The sequence below is a fragment of the Ylistrum balloti genome, unplaced genomic scaffold (genome assembly GCF_031769215.1).
Source record: "Ylistrum balloti isolate Yb309-2 unplaced genomic scaffold, AGI_CSIRO_Ybal_v1 Utg370948, whole genome shotgun sequence".
NCBI classification, from domain to species: domain Eukaryota; kingdom Metazoa; phylum Mollusca; class Bivalvia; order Pectinida; family Pectinidae; genus Ylistrum; species Ylistrum balloti.
Window position 1 is genome coordinate 963,315 of NW_026782534.1, and position 16,688 is coordinate 980,002.

The 16,688-nt window shown below is 37.1% G+C and overlaps 1 protein-coding gene and 1 non-coding gene across 2 annotated transcripts in view; one reads left to right on the forward strand and one right to left on the reverse strand.

Annotated features, from left to right (window-relative positions):
• Window positions 1–16,688, reverse strand: part of LOC132559668 (rotatin-like) — a 30,754-nt gene that overhangs the window by 4,630 nt on the left and 9,436 nt on the right. The window contains exons 19-38 of the mRNA XM_060224284.1: window positions 16,415–16,512; window positions 16,191–16,311; window positions 15,908–16,004; window positions 15,350–15,403; window positions 14,867–15,067; window positions 13,403–13,624; window positions 6,381–6,605; window positions 6,082–6,153; window positions 5,784–5,918; window positions 5,209–5,284; window positions 3,994–4,122; window positions 3,513–3,632; window positions 3,151–3,417; window positions 2,666–2,846; window positions 2,377–2,423; window positions 2,122–2,197; window positions 1,550–1,727; window positions 912–1,132; window positions 559–699; window positions 190–366 (exon numbers count right to left, since the gene is read on the reverse strand). Coding sequence (XP_060080267.1) covers window positions 190–366; window positions 559–699; window positions 912–1,132; window positions 1,550–1,727; window positions 2,122–2,197; window positions 2,377–2,423; window positions 2,666–2,846; window positions 3,151–3,417; window positions 3,513–3,632; window positions 3,994–4,122; window positions 5,209–5,284; window positions 5,784–5,918; window positions 6,082–6,153; window positions 6,381–6,605; window positions 13,403–13,624; window positions 14,867–15,067; window positions 15,350–15,403; window positions 15,908–16,004; window positions 16,191–16,311; window positions 16,415–16,512 — 2,838 coding nt within the window. The remainder of the gene's footprint in view (window positions 1–189; window positions 367–558; window positions 700–911; window positions 1,133–1,549; window positions 1,728–2,121; window positions 2,198–2,376; window positions 2,424–2,665; window positions 2,847–3,150; window positions 3,418–3,512; window positions 3,633–3,993; window positions 4,123–5,208; window positions 5,285–5,783; window positions 5,919–6,081; window positions 6,154–6,380; window positions 6,606–13,402; window positions 13,625–14,866; window positions 15,068–15,349; window positions 15,404–15,907; window positions 16,005–16,190; window positions 16,312–16,414; window positions 16,513–16,688) is intronic.
• Trnat-ugu (transfer RNA threonine (anticodon UGU)) lies at window positions 9,478–9,550 on the forward strand. Its single transcript has one exon. It is a non-coding gene; the product is annotated as a tRNA-Thr (tRNA).

Below are 16,688 nucleotides of genomic sequence, written 5' to 3' on the forward strand. Positions count from 1 at the left end.
CCACCGGTAATCCTCGAAAGTTGAAGTTCAGCTGCTGACAATAAATCTAGTAAAGAGCTCTGGAAAAAATTAATCCAATGATAGCTTCCCATTCTCTATTACACAGTTTTTCTCAGGAAAAAAATTAATGCCAATTCACATACTTATTTTGAAGTGTATCAGTCTATGTAGATTTGTAACACCACAAACCTGATTTTAGAGGAGTATTAAGAAGGCCAGTAATTGTGATGGTATCCTCTGCTAACTGGGGCTGTCTCCCAACAAGTTTGCCCTCTTCACTGAAGAGTATGGATAAAAACCGTAAACAGTTGTCAAAAAGCTTTTTGTTGAGGTGCAATCTTTTCTCCAACACAGAGCACAGTGTTTCTATAATAAAAACAAAAAGAACGGAAATGTTATTGAGCATAAAATTGTAGAATTTTGCAGATATGCAAGCTTTTAATTTCACCAAGTGATCGACAGTACAAACAGTTAAACATTAAGTGTCTTTCATCATAAGATTTCATTCCTGAGAGCTTAATATTAAACATTAGGTTCCTCCTGGTAATAAGATAGTACCTGCAGTGGAGGTCCAGAGAGTGTGGGCAGCCATAGTGAAGCTATGAAGGGCAGAGGCTCCCTGTAGCTGAAGAAGGACAGTAAGGAAGGATAGGACAGAACTCCAGAGTACTTGACAACTTCCCTCTACATCAGCAGAGCCTGGAAACAAAACATATACATGTATATAGTAAAAATACCTTCCTTCAAATACGTAATATAAATAACATTGATTTAGCGTATCATAGTGAGAAAACAAAAATCCAGAATATTTTCAGCATGGAAATTAAGGACCAATCTGGATTAAAACATTAGAAATTTCATTGACTAATTGAAACCATTTCAACATCAATAGAGGATAGCTGTATACACACCCTGAAATCTGATGGTAAGAAGAGCTGCTGTTGACCTGATGAAATCCTCATTAGCTAACACTTCCTGTCTGATAGGGGTGTCATACACCACACAAGCTCGTAACAGATCCAAGATAGAAGCATACATGTGTAGTAAGTCACAGAAGACTAACTCTAACTGATCAGAACACCCTTCCCCCATCTCTGTCATGTATGCATCTAATAAGTTGGTGTCCACCAGACTGGAAAGAGAGAGAACAATGACAAATGATCATACTAGTGTTAATAACAGCCATATCTACATCATTACCATGATTCGTTCATCTGTTGCCTAAAACAAATGAAAATCATCTTCATGGGGCTTCTGATGTGAAGCACAGTAAGGTGTAACTGTTGATATTTACATATCAAATGTAATTAACTTGAGCACAGGAGAGCTTACTTAGTGGGGATATGTACACAGGAGAGCTTACTTTGTAAGGACCTGCACACATGAGAGCTTACTTAGTGGGGATCTGTACACAGGTGAGCTTACTTTGTAAGGACCTGCACATAGGAGTGCTTACTTGGTGATGAACTGTACATAGGAGAGCTTACTTGGTGAGGACCTGTACATAGGAGAGCTTACTTGGTGAGGAACTGTACATAGGAGAGCTTACTTGGTGAGGACCTGTACATAGGAATCCTTTTTCAGACAGGTGAATGTATCCTGTGGTGCCAGAATCACCAGGTTACGAAGGAACTGACACACAGATGACACCAGGGAAGGCGTGGCAATACTCTGGTACTCCAACTGTTCTCCTGTCAGAGTACTGCTGGAGCTGTTCCCAGTAGGGTCTACACAACAAAGTCTGTGTTAATCATTTAGGTCTACAATTCTACAGAACGCAGTATGTGTAAATGATTCAGGTCTAAACAACACAGTATGTGTAAATGATTCAGGTCTAAACAACACAGTATGTGTAAATGATTCAGGTCTAAACAACACAGTATGTGTAAATGATTCAGGTCTAAACAACACAATATGTGTCAATGATTCACGTCTACATACAATATTATAGTAACAAACATTAAGTCAATGATCTATTATAGATAAAAATAATTCGAAACTTAAGTTAAATTCCAGATAATCACCAGATCTGTACATGCCTAACAAGTAAATGAGAAGTGGATCTGAGGCCACTGACCAACATGTCTTTAACTGTATTACATGCAGCTAACAAGTACTGACCAGTGGTAGAATGGCGTGTCTTGCTGCCGCTGGAGTTAGATGTGTGGTGAATATGTCCCCTCCCCCTGGACCTTGGCTGTAAACACAACAGACATTATTCCCGAGATAAAAATTGATCACATTGGGATCCTATAAATAGTTACGACCAAGATTTTAGTCACTTCATGAAACCTTTATATGAGAACAAAATGTGAAAAGTACACAATAATTTCCTTGATTTGATTGTTTCAGCTGCCCAAGTAACAACATATTTACCTGGTTACTTCCTGAAGTACTCTGAAGCCCATCTGTCCCAAAATCTGCTGTAAAGTAAAACAAGGTTGTATGGTTACCTGCTACGATTTAAGGTGAAAAAACATAATTCATGCACATGAGCACATACTTGTCTAACAAACCTAATTCTATCTCGGAGGATAAAATAACCTTAATTCTGAAGGTATGTACGATGGGTGCCTTGACTTCTAATATAGAACCTACGTACAGTCTACAGTGCTGTGTCTGACACTGTATAATAAGGAGTCTTGACCTCTAATACTTTACCTACCTACAGTAGACAGGGTTGACTCTGACTCTGTTGAGGACAGATGACTGACCGGCACCTCAAGGACACTGACTGGCTGGATGGTGGGCTGGGCATAGAAGTTACACAACAGAACAAGCATCTCCTGGTAGAACTGGCTGTGGTGAATCAGTGCCAACAGAGCAGTCAGGCCAACCAGAGACACCTTAGAGTGAAAAAACCAAGGAATGAAAAATACTTCTGGACCCATTGTGATCTTCAAATCTACAGCTGAGATTTCTAAATAATCAAGGTGTTCCTGACAAGGGGGTTATTATAGGTTAACAGATTAAATATTACTGACTTTTCTAGATAGATGGACAGTGCATAAAGTTACCAGGTTTTTAATTAAAATATTTGAATCCAGGTATTTTGTTATGTAAACTTTTGCTGTCTTAAAAAGTTTCACTTAAGAGTCTATTTTTATCTTAGAAGATTTCAGATTTAAAAATACAAATAAGTATGTTTACCTCAAACTCTGTATCTGTAACAATAGGTCCCTGCCACACATTCTGTTCCAGCTCCACACTGCCACAGGGCATTGTCTGTGATGTCATATTCACTAAAAGCAATGCTGCCTGCTGGCGAACCATGCTGCATTCCGCCTGATCCAGCAGAATGCTGAATGCTGCTCCCCAAATGCCTCCTGGGATATGTTTACAGTGAGATGTCATAACAATACGACCTGGCTCTGTAGATGTCAATGCTACAGCTATACCTAGGCCAGCAGCTCTAACCTATAATAGATACAAAGTAGGTAAAGAAACAGTGATGTGTAATAATTCGTCAGTTTGTAACAGAAAACTCATCAATAAACAACACAAGGTCTTACCTCTGGGTCTCTGTATGCCCACAGTGTTAACATCCAAATCAGGCCTGAGTCTCCTGTCATTCCATGACTGTGGGACACATCAGATTTCTGCTGAAGGTGGGACCACTGCCTAGCCCAGTTCTTCAAAAGAAATTACTTTCCTGTATTACCTCAATTTATCAAACAGCATTTTGGCAAGAATCAACATAGTCATCATATTTACATTTGTGTATTTGAATATGACTTAAAAAATAAAATGAAACTACCAAATATCTGTAAGACAAGAGTGTTCTTACACCTATACATACAAGGATATGTTTAGGAGTAGAACTTGATATTATGATACTTTGGGGTAAATTTGATGAGATTAGGTATAAACCATCACCATATGTCCCCTCTCCCCACCCATAAAATGGTGAGATATAGAAATAGAATCAAATTAACATCTTTCGATTATCATTCAATTATCATAATTTTCTAACGGAGGAATGATGTAACTCACCTTGTCATCAGAGTATGAGGCCATCTCATGTGCAAGGTGTCGCAGACAGAGTGTGGCAGACTTGGTGACACCCTTTCCCATGTAAGACATTGATGTCCCTCCACGTCCAATGTGAAAGGCAGACACCACCTGCCAAGAACATTCACTGAACATGAAATTCTAAATTTGACTGGAGGTTATTAATCAGCAAAAACTATCATCTCTTCATGTGATTACTATATAACAAAATTTATTATTTCTTTTCACTACAAAACAATGTATTACAAAAAACCACAACTAAATTCTTTCTAAAAAAAGAAATCCTGATTACTGAAGGGTCATGCAAATGTGAGGCCCTAATAAAGGGTCAAAGATAAATACTTGTGAAAATCCATCTTTGGTCAAGAATGACACAACTTTTTATACCTACCTCAAGTAAACAGTAGAGGACCTGAGAACAGTGTTGAGGTGATAGTGACCTCCAATAAACAGTAGAGGACCTGAGAACAGTGTTGAGGTGATAGCGACCTCCAATAAACAGTAGAGGACCTGAGAACAGTGTTGAGGTGATAGCGACCTCCAATAAACAGTAGAGGACCTGAGAACAGTGTTGAGGTGATGGCGACCTCCAATAAACAGTAGAGGACCTGAGAACAGTGTTGAGGTGATGGCGACCTCCAATAAACAGTAGAGGACCTGAGAACAGTGTTGAGGTGATAGCGACCTCCAATAAACAGTAGAGGAGGACCTGAGAACAGTGACCTCCAATTGAGGACCTGAACAGTGTTGAGCGACCTCCAATAAACAGTAGAGGACCTGAGAACAGTGTTGAGGTGATAGCGACCTCCAATAAACAGTAGAGGACCTGAGAACAGTGTTGAGGTGATAGCGACCTCCAATAAACAGTAGAGGACCTGAGAACAGTGTTGAGGTGATAGCGACCTCCAATAAACAGTAGAGGACCTGAGAACAGTGTTGAGGTGATAGCGACCTCCAATAAACAGTAGAGGACCTGAGAACAGTGTTGAGGTGATGGCGACCTCCAATAAACAGTAGAGGACCTGAGAACAGTGTTGAGGTGATAGTGACCTCCAATAAACAGTAGAGGACCTGAGAACAGTGTTGAGGTGATGGCGACCTCCAATAAACAGTAGAGGACCTGAGAACAGTGTTGAGATCATACCTTATTGAAGTAAATAGTTGAGGATCTGATAACAGAACTGAGGTTATACCTACCTCCAGTAAACAATGGAGGACCTGAGAACAGAGTGCCCCACTGTCTAGTTCTGTACTCTCATGGCTCCAGCCTGGTCTGAAACACAGGTAAGAGGATGTGGAATTTCCATGGATACTTTGTTTAAGGACAACACACTGTGACTGCATTAACACATGACTCTAGGCTCCGGTTTGGTAAACCTTTGTAAACTTTTTTCCTATCTTGTAGATTTAGAGATGAAAACAAATTATTTGGGAATAATCAAAGCCATTATCATTATTCATTAAGGAAATGTCCAATTTACCCCACATAATTTAAGATTTTATTTGCCTTCTGCCATGCACAAGCTTCTTATGCTATTTTACTGTTATCTGTGTAAGATTTGCTAAGAGGTTGAAAACAGTATGTCTACACAGGATAAAAATAAGACAGCAATTTGTATACTTTAAGCAAGACTTTGTCTCAAGTTTCCTAAAATTTCCTTAGCGTATAAGAAACATGACATTTGAGAATATGATTCTTGGACATTCTGAATTGGTAAAAAGTTCCTTATATATATTTATGGGAAATGAATCATTACATGAACCCAGCCTACCTTGCTGTAATGTGCATCAAACATTGGAGAGTTCCCTCAAGGGAGGCAAGATTGTAGAAGTGAGGGGCGTCCGTTACATTGAGTCGCTGGATCAGCTGGTGAGAAAGGTCCCCTCTCAACTGTTGTATTTTCAGTCTGGATAACAGACGACAAACTACATATATACACAAAATATATTCAGATTTGTGGGTTCAATGGGCTTTCCTTTTTTTTTGTTGGTTTTTTTTTGCGTAATTTCTTAAAAGACAGACTTCAAACAGTCTTACTGTGAGGTTAAGTATATTATAATATGACCTACCTTCTACACAACAGGTATGGTAGTTTACTGTTATATGTCGCTATAAAAGACAGTAACTCCTTGTCCAGCGTCCTGTAAAATACAAGCTTTATTACTAAAGATGTCATAAATACTGGAAAAATATGTACCTGGCAACAATGAAGATACCCGGTATTCTAAAATCGTGCTTTGGTTGAAATTGTGAATCATGCACATGCAATTAGTCTATGGCTTAAAATATATTTACTTTCCTATAAAAAATTTACTGTTAATGTATTGTCAAATCCTTTCCTTGCTAAAAAAGCAAAAATCCACCTCACCTTTTAATATTCACATTTTCTGGAACATCCCTTGCTTCACCCTTCACTGATGCTCTGTGTAGTAAACCAATCAGAGTACCTGATGGTTGGTACAACATCTCCCCTAGCCATTGCAGAGTGTTATCTGGCACACCATTGGTCAGTTTAAGAGCTATGCAAATGAACTTCAGAACTTCTTGTAACAAGGATTCATCTGCAGTCAAGGAAGGGGTCACCTTCAGAAACCTGAAATACACAAGTAAGCTTACCTCAACTAAAGAAGAAATATTTTCAAGGAAAACTTTACCCTTTAATTTCAATTTTTCAAAAATGTATTTGTCTGTGGACAAAGTAGTTATGATCTTTTTGAGTTATATGGACCTGTTTTAGACACACTATGATACCTGTTGTGATAATGACTTACAATACCATTTAATGGATTTCTATACTAGTTCACAGAATAAATGTTCTTCTTACACAACCAGTAGAAGATTTGAGTGTGATGTTTTGATGACTACAAGGTCACCTTTATCAGACAAATGACTAAATGACACAATATATCCTACTACAGAAAACAATCATATAATTAGAATGTACTGCACACCCAAGATCCACATAGAAGGGATCTCATTATGGTCCAGTTTGGACTTTACTGGTCCCATTGGTTACAATGTCTCCAGACCACTAGCAGACATTCTAGGACCCCTAGTGGTAAAATCAAAATGTCATGTCAAAAACTTGGAAAGACTTTGCAGAAAGGATATCCTTGATACTAAACCAAAATAATAGGAATTCATTTTACACAATGTAGTGCTTCATCTCACAAAGGTACCGACTAACAAAGCACTGGTTATCATTCTAAGCTGCCTAGAACAAAACCGGTGGTGGTAAAACAGCCCCAATCGCCATATCCAAGACATCATAAATTTACAAGAATTTGTGTTTACAACAACATACTTCACTTTGTAAGATAACATTCGTTACCACAGTTTGGCACGGCCATGGGAAGCCAAGTTTCTCCAATTTTGGGCTTCTGATTCATAAAGCACTTAGAAAAAGAGGATATAGGCCCTACAGCCCCTGTAGAACACAATCCTTGTCTATGGAAACCAAATGTTGATAACATATTAGAAATAGTCAAGAAAGGGTTAGAGAAGGATTTGATTGCACATTTCAATACTGCAGATTCCAAAGGTATCAAATTCACCTGTGGGGAAGAAATGGATGGCACTATGCCATAAGGTGATAATGTTACACTCAAATCCTCTAATTCTATGTTTGCTGATATCCCTAAGTTGTTCATAAGGAAAATCTTATCTTAAAGGACTTACAAATCTGGTCTTTGCACCAATTGGTTTAGTGTTGTCAAATTATATGGATGAACTTTGTGATCCATGCTCTGATTTCCTAATATTACAGGGTATTCTCTCGCAGATGAATGTTGGCAAATTTCACTCATGTGTCCATGTTGAAAGATACATTAAAAATGTAAGATTCTCTCATCCAGGTCACAAGTGATGTCATTGTGCTCATTAAAATTTTGGCAGAGCAGCAGTGGCTATTTTGAAAGCCTGAAAATAGGTAATAGGGTACACCAGAAAGTCCAAAAGTACCTGCTTTGCTTTTTCAACAACTTCAAGAAATATTTAATTTGTGTTGTAGAAAAAGTTCAAAACTGTGCCCTATGTCCTTTAAAGAAATATATCTACACCTTAACAGAAAATGGTGAAGCAGTGTAAAAGAAGCAATGTGTGTGGTTTGTATTATAATAGTGTTAAATCCAGTTTCTGTCACTCATTGGACAGATCAGTATGACTTGTACATAATTATATATATAGTCCCTGTCACTCATTGGCCAGATCAGTATGACTTGTAAATAATTATAAATCCAGTCTCTGTCACTCATTGGACAGATCAGTATGACTTGTACATAATTATAAATATAGTCCCTGTCACTCATTGGCCAGATCAGTATGATTTGTACATAATTATAAATCCAGTCTCTGTCACTCATTGGACAGATCAGTATGACTTGTACATAATTATAAATCCAGTCTCTGTCACTCATTGGACAGATCAGTATGACTTGTACATAATTATAAATATAGTCCCGGTCACTCAGCTTATGGAGCCTCGTTGATTACTGTGCTAGAGATCTGGGTTGGATTCCTGTTAGGACACTCGGCAGGAATATGATAAAAAAAAATTGTCACAGATGTCTATGTGATGATCAGTGAAAACCCCTACAAACGAAGTCTCGTATCACCGATGACTTTTGATCTTTCAGACTTGATCAATGAGTGCATGGGTGAAAAAATATAAATATCCTGTATACATGGGCTTTCCTAAACAAGTGGACAGATAACCCTATGATAATATAGTGCAAATATCAAATAATCTATCATAGGCTTAATAGGTTTATTTCGCACATGGGATGAACATTGCATTGTAAATGTTGTCAAAAGTGATCACAATATCGATTGCTGAATAAGATCCCTTATCCATACATATGAACTAACTCCACTAATTAGCTGGAGTAGGGTACAAAATCAATTGAAACTGAACTTTCGCACATTGCTCTTAACTTTAATAGAGTGTTTTGGTTTTAAAGTGTTGACTGTTAGCCGCCTACGACATCTTAATTCTAGTTTCGTTTTCTGGAGAGACTCGTTGTCGTGCGCACATCGTTCAGAAATCAGAGCTGACAATAAACGTGTGGTTTGTCTATAAAACCGTTGAACAGAAACATATCCAGGATAAATGAATAACTTTCGTTAAATCGTCGGTCATTTCATAGGGCTTAGAAAGTCACACTGGGATTATTAATTTATCGTTTTAACGTTTAATATTACGGCGTCCCAACTGTCTGAAAAGTTGACCTCGCCTATTTATAGAATTTGTTGTGCTATGACGTCAGGCTGCCACGTGTGTTTACTGTCATCAGACTGGGTATTATGGTTGTCGGCTAACATTTGTACACAAAACATCTTGATAACAGTCTTGTTTTATCGCTAAAAAATACCGTTTCTCCTGTATAACCAACAGAGTTTACGTATTGATTGGAAAGTTTACCTTACATTGCCTATTTAATCTAAGTTTCTACCTACGCTAAATGTAAGCCTCCATAGCTCAGTGGTTAGAGCACTGGTCTTGTAAACCAGGGGTCGGGAGTTCGATCCTCCCTGGGGGCTGATATTTTTTTTTTTTCTCAAATTCAAAATGATGAACAGGTTTCTACTTATTGTACCTTTTCAACACCTTCTTTTTTTTCTTCAAAAGGCAGGAGAGGATAATATAACTATTGGATAAGTAAAGTTTACTTTTGTTCATTTATTTTGTTGAATTGGCTTCATCAAAAAAAAAAAAGATTTTTCTTCATTTACCCAAGAAGGCTCTAATTGGAGTAAGATGCATAGTTTATAAAAACTGAGCCCTTTTCACCAAGGATGCTTCAGATTAAATTAGGGGAAAACTGAATTATTCCAATCAGGGGATTTGAAGAAATTGCTCTATTTGGCCATTAATTCCCTACACCTAAGCATGCCTCATATCAACCGGAAACAGTGCATTGTATTAGCGTTTGGGTCCTGTTATTGGTACAAATATCCATACAAGATATTTATATCCATATATAGTATCTACCTTATAGTAACAGTTTTCAAGTTTGCAAACAATTAATTTCATATTTCTTACTTTGTTTCCATGGCAGCAGAGAAAATGTAAAAAATGAAATCTTGCAAATAGTAAAAGTACAACTAGATTATTGCAGCCTGATATATACATAAAAAAGTTTCATAGAGATTCAATGAATAGTTTTCAATTTAGAGCCTTGAAAACCACATTAACCAGTCAAACATTGTATAAACAGTTATTTTCCATCAAACTCCAAAAAACAAACTTACCTCAAACTTACGTTCATGTATATCGGTTTTATTCAATCCACTTTTCACTTTATGTTTATTGCAAATATATTGTACCTCAACTTTTATTGTAAAAGGAATGAAATTCTTTCTGATTGTTTGGAAACATAAAAAAGCACATTCCTATGGTACATGAAAGAATTGTCTTATTCTATAAACTACAAGATGACAAAGTATTGTCTTATTCTATAAATGACAAGATGACAAAGTATTGTCTTATTCTATAAACTACAAGATGACAAAGTATTGTCTTATTCTATAAATGACAAGATGACAAAGTATTGTCTTATTCTATAAATGACAAGATGACAAAGTATTGTCTTATTCTATAAATGACAAGATGACAAATCATGACCCGAGATTGTTTCTGCTTTGTTTGGATTTTTTTTTATGTATGCCAAATGACATTTTTCTGGTGCTATCTTTCAGTCGGTGTAGCTGATGACAAAGTTGTCATTTACCAAGTTTTAACCACAGGACAGAACAATATACATACTTTTCACTCCCATGAAATATTCATGACATCATAAAGAATACAAATATGGAAATAGTAATAATGATTTAAAAGTCACCAGGGAAAATTGCTCTATATGTTTTAATCATAAATCGAAGTATATAAAAGTTCAAGTAGATTGGTTGTAAACTGAGAAATGAAATTGAGGGAGGAGGTCTCCAGACAAGATTAACATTAAGAAAACAACAAGGGCTGGTAACTCATCCAAATGCAGTCGGAAACACAACTTTGTGTCACGGTGATTCAGCCTATCAAGTTTAAAACAAAAGTATTAGTGAACCTGATAAATGCTCTCTAAAAACAACTTTACTGGACATAGAATTTTAACAAAGGGAAATAACTGTAATTAAGGGGTTGCCAACCCTGAATTTGGTACACTGCACATTGGCTTAAAGCGACCAATGAATGGATCAAGGCCACTTTCTCGTAAGCGGTAGAAACAGTTGGGCCAGTCAAACTTGAAAGAAATATGCAAGGTACAGATCAGGACAGAGGCTGGACTGCGGAATATTTGGGATGTACAAATTTAGGGGTCCAGCTGTACCTGTTCGAAACAAACTTGCTGAATATCATTAGTAGAGCTGTTATCGTGGGGGAAAAACTGCATCACAATATCGTCTAATTTTGTTGATTTTATCAAATAAAATCTGAATGTTAATACTGTGTTCCAAGTTAGTTATTTCTATCAGCAAATAAATGAAATTCCATGTTATTTTTATTTGATTTGAACATATATAAGTGACAGAAATGTTACTTTTAATTGCACCTGAGTTAATCTCAATTTGAGTTCATCAGTTTTAGAATTTTCAGTAATTGCAAGTTTTTAATGAGAAAAATTAATTTATCCACATTGTCATCTGATAATGTTGCATGTTTGTTTGTAAGAGTGTTTCCAGCACAACTAAAAATCCTTTTGGACGGTACACTCGTTGCCAGAACACATAAATAAAGTTTGACAAAGTGCAAAAGATTCGGGTACACAACGACCTGGTCTTTCCACCACTGTAATGGGTCAACATTTGTGTTGGCTGGTGTTCTAGTACACTCTTTTAAGTAACAAGCAATTTCCTGGAATAATATTTGCTCCCATGTCAAACTTTTTCTCTCGTGGTTAACTAATAAAACATTGTTGAGAAAGTCTGTTTTTCATCTGGTTCTGAGTGACTGTCATCGATTTGATTGACAGTGTCAATCAGCTGTATGGAAGGCAGTTCTGGTAGTGTGGGCGTGTCTTCAACTGTTTAGGTCGCAGCTGATTGGTTACTGTTTCAAAAAGCTGACTGCCTTCCTAACATTGTTTCACTATGTTTACCGACTTTGAATGAACAGCTGTCGACAACAACTTTTTGTGCTTTATTTGTCTGGAAATCATGTATGTTTTCACCTGAAAATTAAACTGTTCCTTCTTACTTTTCGCCAGCAGTGATATTGCTGATCGTATCATTTTCTGTGATATCGTCGTCCTGCTTTTTTAATCACGATACATTGCGATGTCGATATATGATAACAGCTCTGATCAATAGTTTAGAGAATTTCAGCATAAAGTAGGACTAGTGCACTGAAATATTTCAGGAAGGATTACACTATTAAGTGCAAGAGAAATTGATGGTATCTTTAATTTATTTAATAGTTTTATGGTTGACAGGAAATTCCGTAACTGTGCATTTTGATCTTTACATTATATCAGTTCCAATATTCGGTACATGTGTTTGTGTATAGTGGAATAATTCCAGACCACCTGAATTATTTTAACTGGGTTATGTAAAAGCAGCCCGAGTTTCATTATCCTTATTTCAATGCAAGCAAAGTTATGCTACAGACAGGAAATTTAACAAAAGGGCAATATCTCTGTGATTGAGGGGTTGTGGGCCATGAATTCATCACACTGCATATCCTCATAGTATGATACTTGCTTAATGTGAGCAAAGTTATGCTCAAGACACAAAAAGATGGACAAAGCAGCAACTATATTCTTCCCTGAATGTTTTCTGGGAGCTCAAAAATCAATGAAAAATGCGAAAGGAGATTTCTGGACAAATACAAGTTTATGATGGATGGACGACACACCATACCATGACAAGTCCAGTATTACGAAACTGATTTTATTGATGCTGAAATGGAATGACTTCCCTCCTTTCCTATCCAAACCCTTCCACACAGTATTACCATGCATAATTAGGACATAATTAAAAACAATTATTAAGAGAGCCCTTTTCACACTTGGCTGCAACTACAATACTTTTCATTTGATAGTGTTTAGAATCTCGGTAAAGCCAAAGTTCTGATCCAAATTCTAAATCCTTGGGTAAAATATTCATATCATACAAGCCTACTTTTGAGTCAATTTTTTTACATCACCCTTGGATTAGGACAAGAATGATTCGCCAACTATAACAATGGTATGTCGTATTAACGATTCCAAGAAAACTTCTAACAAGCATTGACAACACTGTACAAACTAAGGCCTGTGGCATAAGAGAAAGATAATCATTCACAGAAGTAATCTTAACATATTTTCTAGTTTCCATGCACTTAACTCCATTATAAGGGTCCATTCAAAAGCCCTGTAAACATGCTGAGTTAGCACTTAAAGATCTCCAGTCTCTTACCTGCCAATGGTGGTGAACCAATCCAAGTTGAATACATCATCGACCCCTGGGTGACCTTGAGCAGTGACGAGGTAGGTGAGGAGTCGGTTGAGTGCTGTGCTGACTCCTTTATGGGAGGTGGCATTACTGATATCAAACACTGCCTCCTGCATACCTTGGCGCAGATGTGTGGCTTGAATAATCACACGGTCAGAACAGGTCAGATGCAGCTTCACTGAGAATCTGAAATGCAACAAAGCATATGCAATCAATAAACAACATTAATTTACCTTAGAAAGATCAGCTAAAGACTTTTTCTGTATAACCTAATCCTTACAGAGCAGTCTTCACATGTTCCTTGTTAAGTGTGTGGAAGTGTAACCAAACCACATCCTCATGATTTAAGTGTGATATTCTTTAATAACTGCCACCAACTGACTCCCATGCAGTCCTCACTGACAGCAAACCTCCCAGGAAATAAAAGTCCCATTAAGATGAAAGTCCCACGGACCATTTTATAGCATAAAAATATCAAAAATACACAGTGAGTAGGGGTTTACATAGATATACCCAACCCCCAGGCCTGGAACATGAGGGCACACATAGATATACCCGCAAACCCTTTGATTAGGAGAGGCTTACATAGATATACCTCCCCACCCCTTGATGAGGTTAGGCCTATATAGATGTACCTCCCCATCCCTGGATTAGGAGAGGCTTACATAGATATACCTCCCCACCCCTTGATGAGGTTAGGCCTATATAGGTGTACCTCCCCATCCCTGGATTAGGAGAGGCTTACATAGATATATCTCCCCACCCCTTGATGAGGTTAGGCCTATATAGATGTACCTCCCCATCCCTGGATTAGGAGAGGCTTACATAGATATACCTCCCCATCCCTTGATAAGGTTAGGCTTATATAAATATACCCCCCATCACTGCATCAGGAGGGACTTGCATAGATATAACCCAACCCCCAATCCCTAATCCCTGGATCAGATCAGGAGAGACTTACATAATATACCCCCCAAACCCCTGGATCTGGAGGGACTTGCATAGATATAACCCCCCACCCCACCCCTAATCCCTGGATCAGATCAAGAGAGACTTACATAATATACCCCCCAAACCCCTGGATCTGGAGGGACTTGCATAGATATGCCCCCCACCAAAACCCCCAAACCCCTGGATCAGGAAGTAAGCAGTCAACTTCAACCTTGACTAATGCTCATTAATACATAATCAGGTGTAGATCTTGGTGATATGATGCTATGATATAAACAAATCTGTTCAGGAGTTTCTTATATATCATGTACACAAGATTATCGAGGATGCACACACACAGATAATACACTCACACACAAACAAAGTGATTACTATATACCATCCCCCTTTTACCCAAGTGTATAAAATATCATTATGAATATTCCATGCGGGTAGGTTTGTTACAGATTTTGTTTTTTACTTTAAGTTTCTACATACTCTGTGAACTTGTCCTGTTTAGTCTTCAGCAGTTTTAGGTGAGAGAGGAGCTTGTCCATTCCTCCATGCCAGGCTACGTTCCACACAACCTTCAACATCTCTGCTGGGGGTCCATTTGCCAGAAGATCTGGCTCTGCAGGTAGGGAGCCTTGATGAGGACTTACTTCATGATGACAAACAGGTCGGAAGGGCAAACGGTATCTGTAGAACATTTGGACAATTCAATGGTCACTGCTGGTCAATACCTTGCTGGTATACCAGGTATGGGATTTCTTGAGGGAAAATTACATATGAGTGTATGACAGCTAGAGCAAAAACATTTTAAATCTGTATCACATATGTCAGATAGAGCTGTAAATTTAGACTTCTTCAGATTATCCAAGATTGTAAAAGTAATGTAATTTCATCAAGATAATTTACATTGTACACAGACACGTAGCCATCAGACCATAAACAAGTAAATATTTTAAAAACAAAATTTACCTTTTCTTCAAAACTTTTGGTATTGAAAATGTCACAACTGGATTTTGCCCTCCTCTGAAATAAATCAATACATTGTATCCATGCCTTGTATGATATATATAAATCAGTCCTCTTCTCTGGAGTTCAATAAAACAAACACATAAATAGAAAACTTAAAAAACATGGTAACCTATTAACACTTGTCTATTGACATCATTGATTATTTAAAAGAAATTTCAAACACATTGACTTTGGCTAGAACAACACGATCAAATGCCTACATAAACACAATTCAAGAGATGTACTAATGCAGAGATTTTATCTTCATGTAGACTGTATAAAACAAATCCTGCAGCAGACACATGAATGTCTGACTTTATATGGCAGTATACTATTATAATATTTACATCATCATTTTATGTACAAACTTAACAATTCCATTAGCTCGCTATAACAATACAATGTGTGTCCTATTTTGAATTTTGTTAATAAAAGGTGAAAATACAAAATAAATAAAAATGATATTTCCAACATTGCAATATATCATATGAAAAAATATATAAAAAAAAATGGACCTACCCCATATCAAACTTGGCGACCTCGTCAAACAGAAGGAGTGTGAGAGTGTGAGCTGCCTCATAGCATGTTCTCTCATCCCTCTGATTTATAAAGGCCGCTAAAAATAAAACATTGGTTTTCATCAACATGTCATCTACATTTTGAACTACAAGTAATTCTATTTCCAAATTTCAGTTAAGATCTAATATATATATAAACTGGTACGGAAATGTTCTCTTGTCATATTCTCTTCAATATTTGTATCTCTGAAGATTTAGTGCTGAGATTAAGCTGTGTATTTTACCTCTAATTAAACAGGTATATATCTCCTGGTCTGTAGCCAGTCGGTGTCGGAGTGTATAGTCATGGTGGATAAGGTATCTAAGTATGGTCACACAGGCATTCAGGTATGGCAAGTAATCAATCTGTGGACAATAAACATTCAATTTAATTCAGGTATGTCTAATTTTATTACACGCTTTCAAAATTTGAATTACAATTGATAAGTATTAAATTAATCATAAATACCTTACTAGGTCCCTGGTCTCGTAAAATGGCCAACTTTAAGTGCTCCAGAACACTTTCCAATCCTCCGTCTCTTTTAAATGCGGAATGTAAATTATGATCTATAGAAAAATCAAGGATAAATAATTTAGGTCATCTCTTTCACCTAGGTCATCTCTTTCACCTATCTCCTGCATCAAGATTTTGGCATAAAAATAAGTACAAGTTGATCAGGGAATACACTTGGTCTGCTCATGTGTAACCTGGTTGAAACAGTTCAAGTGACATTAAATATTCT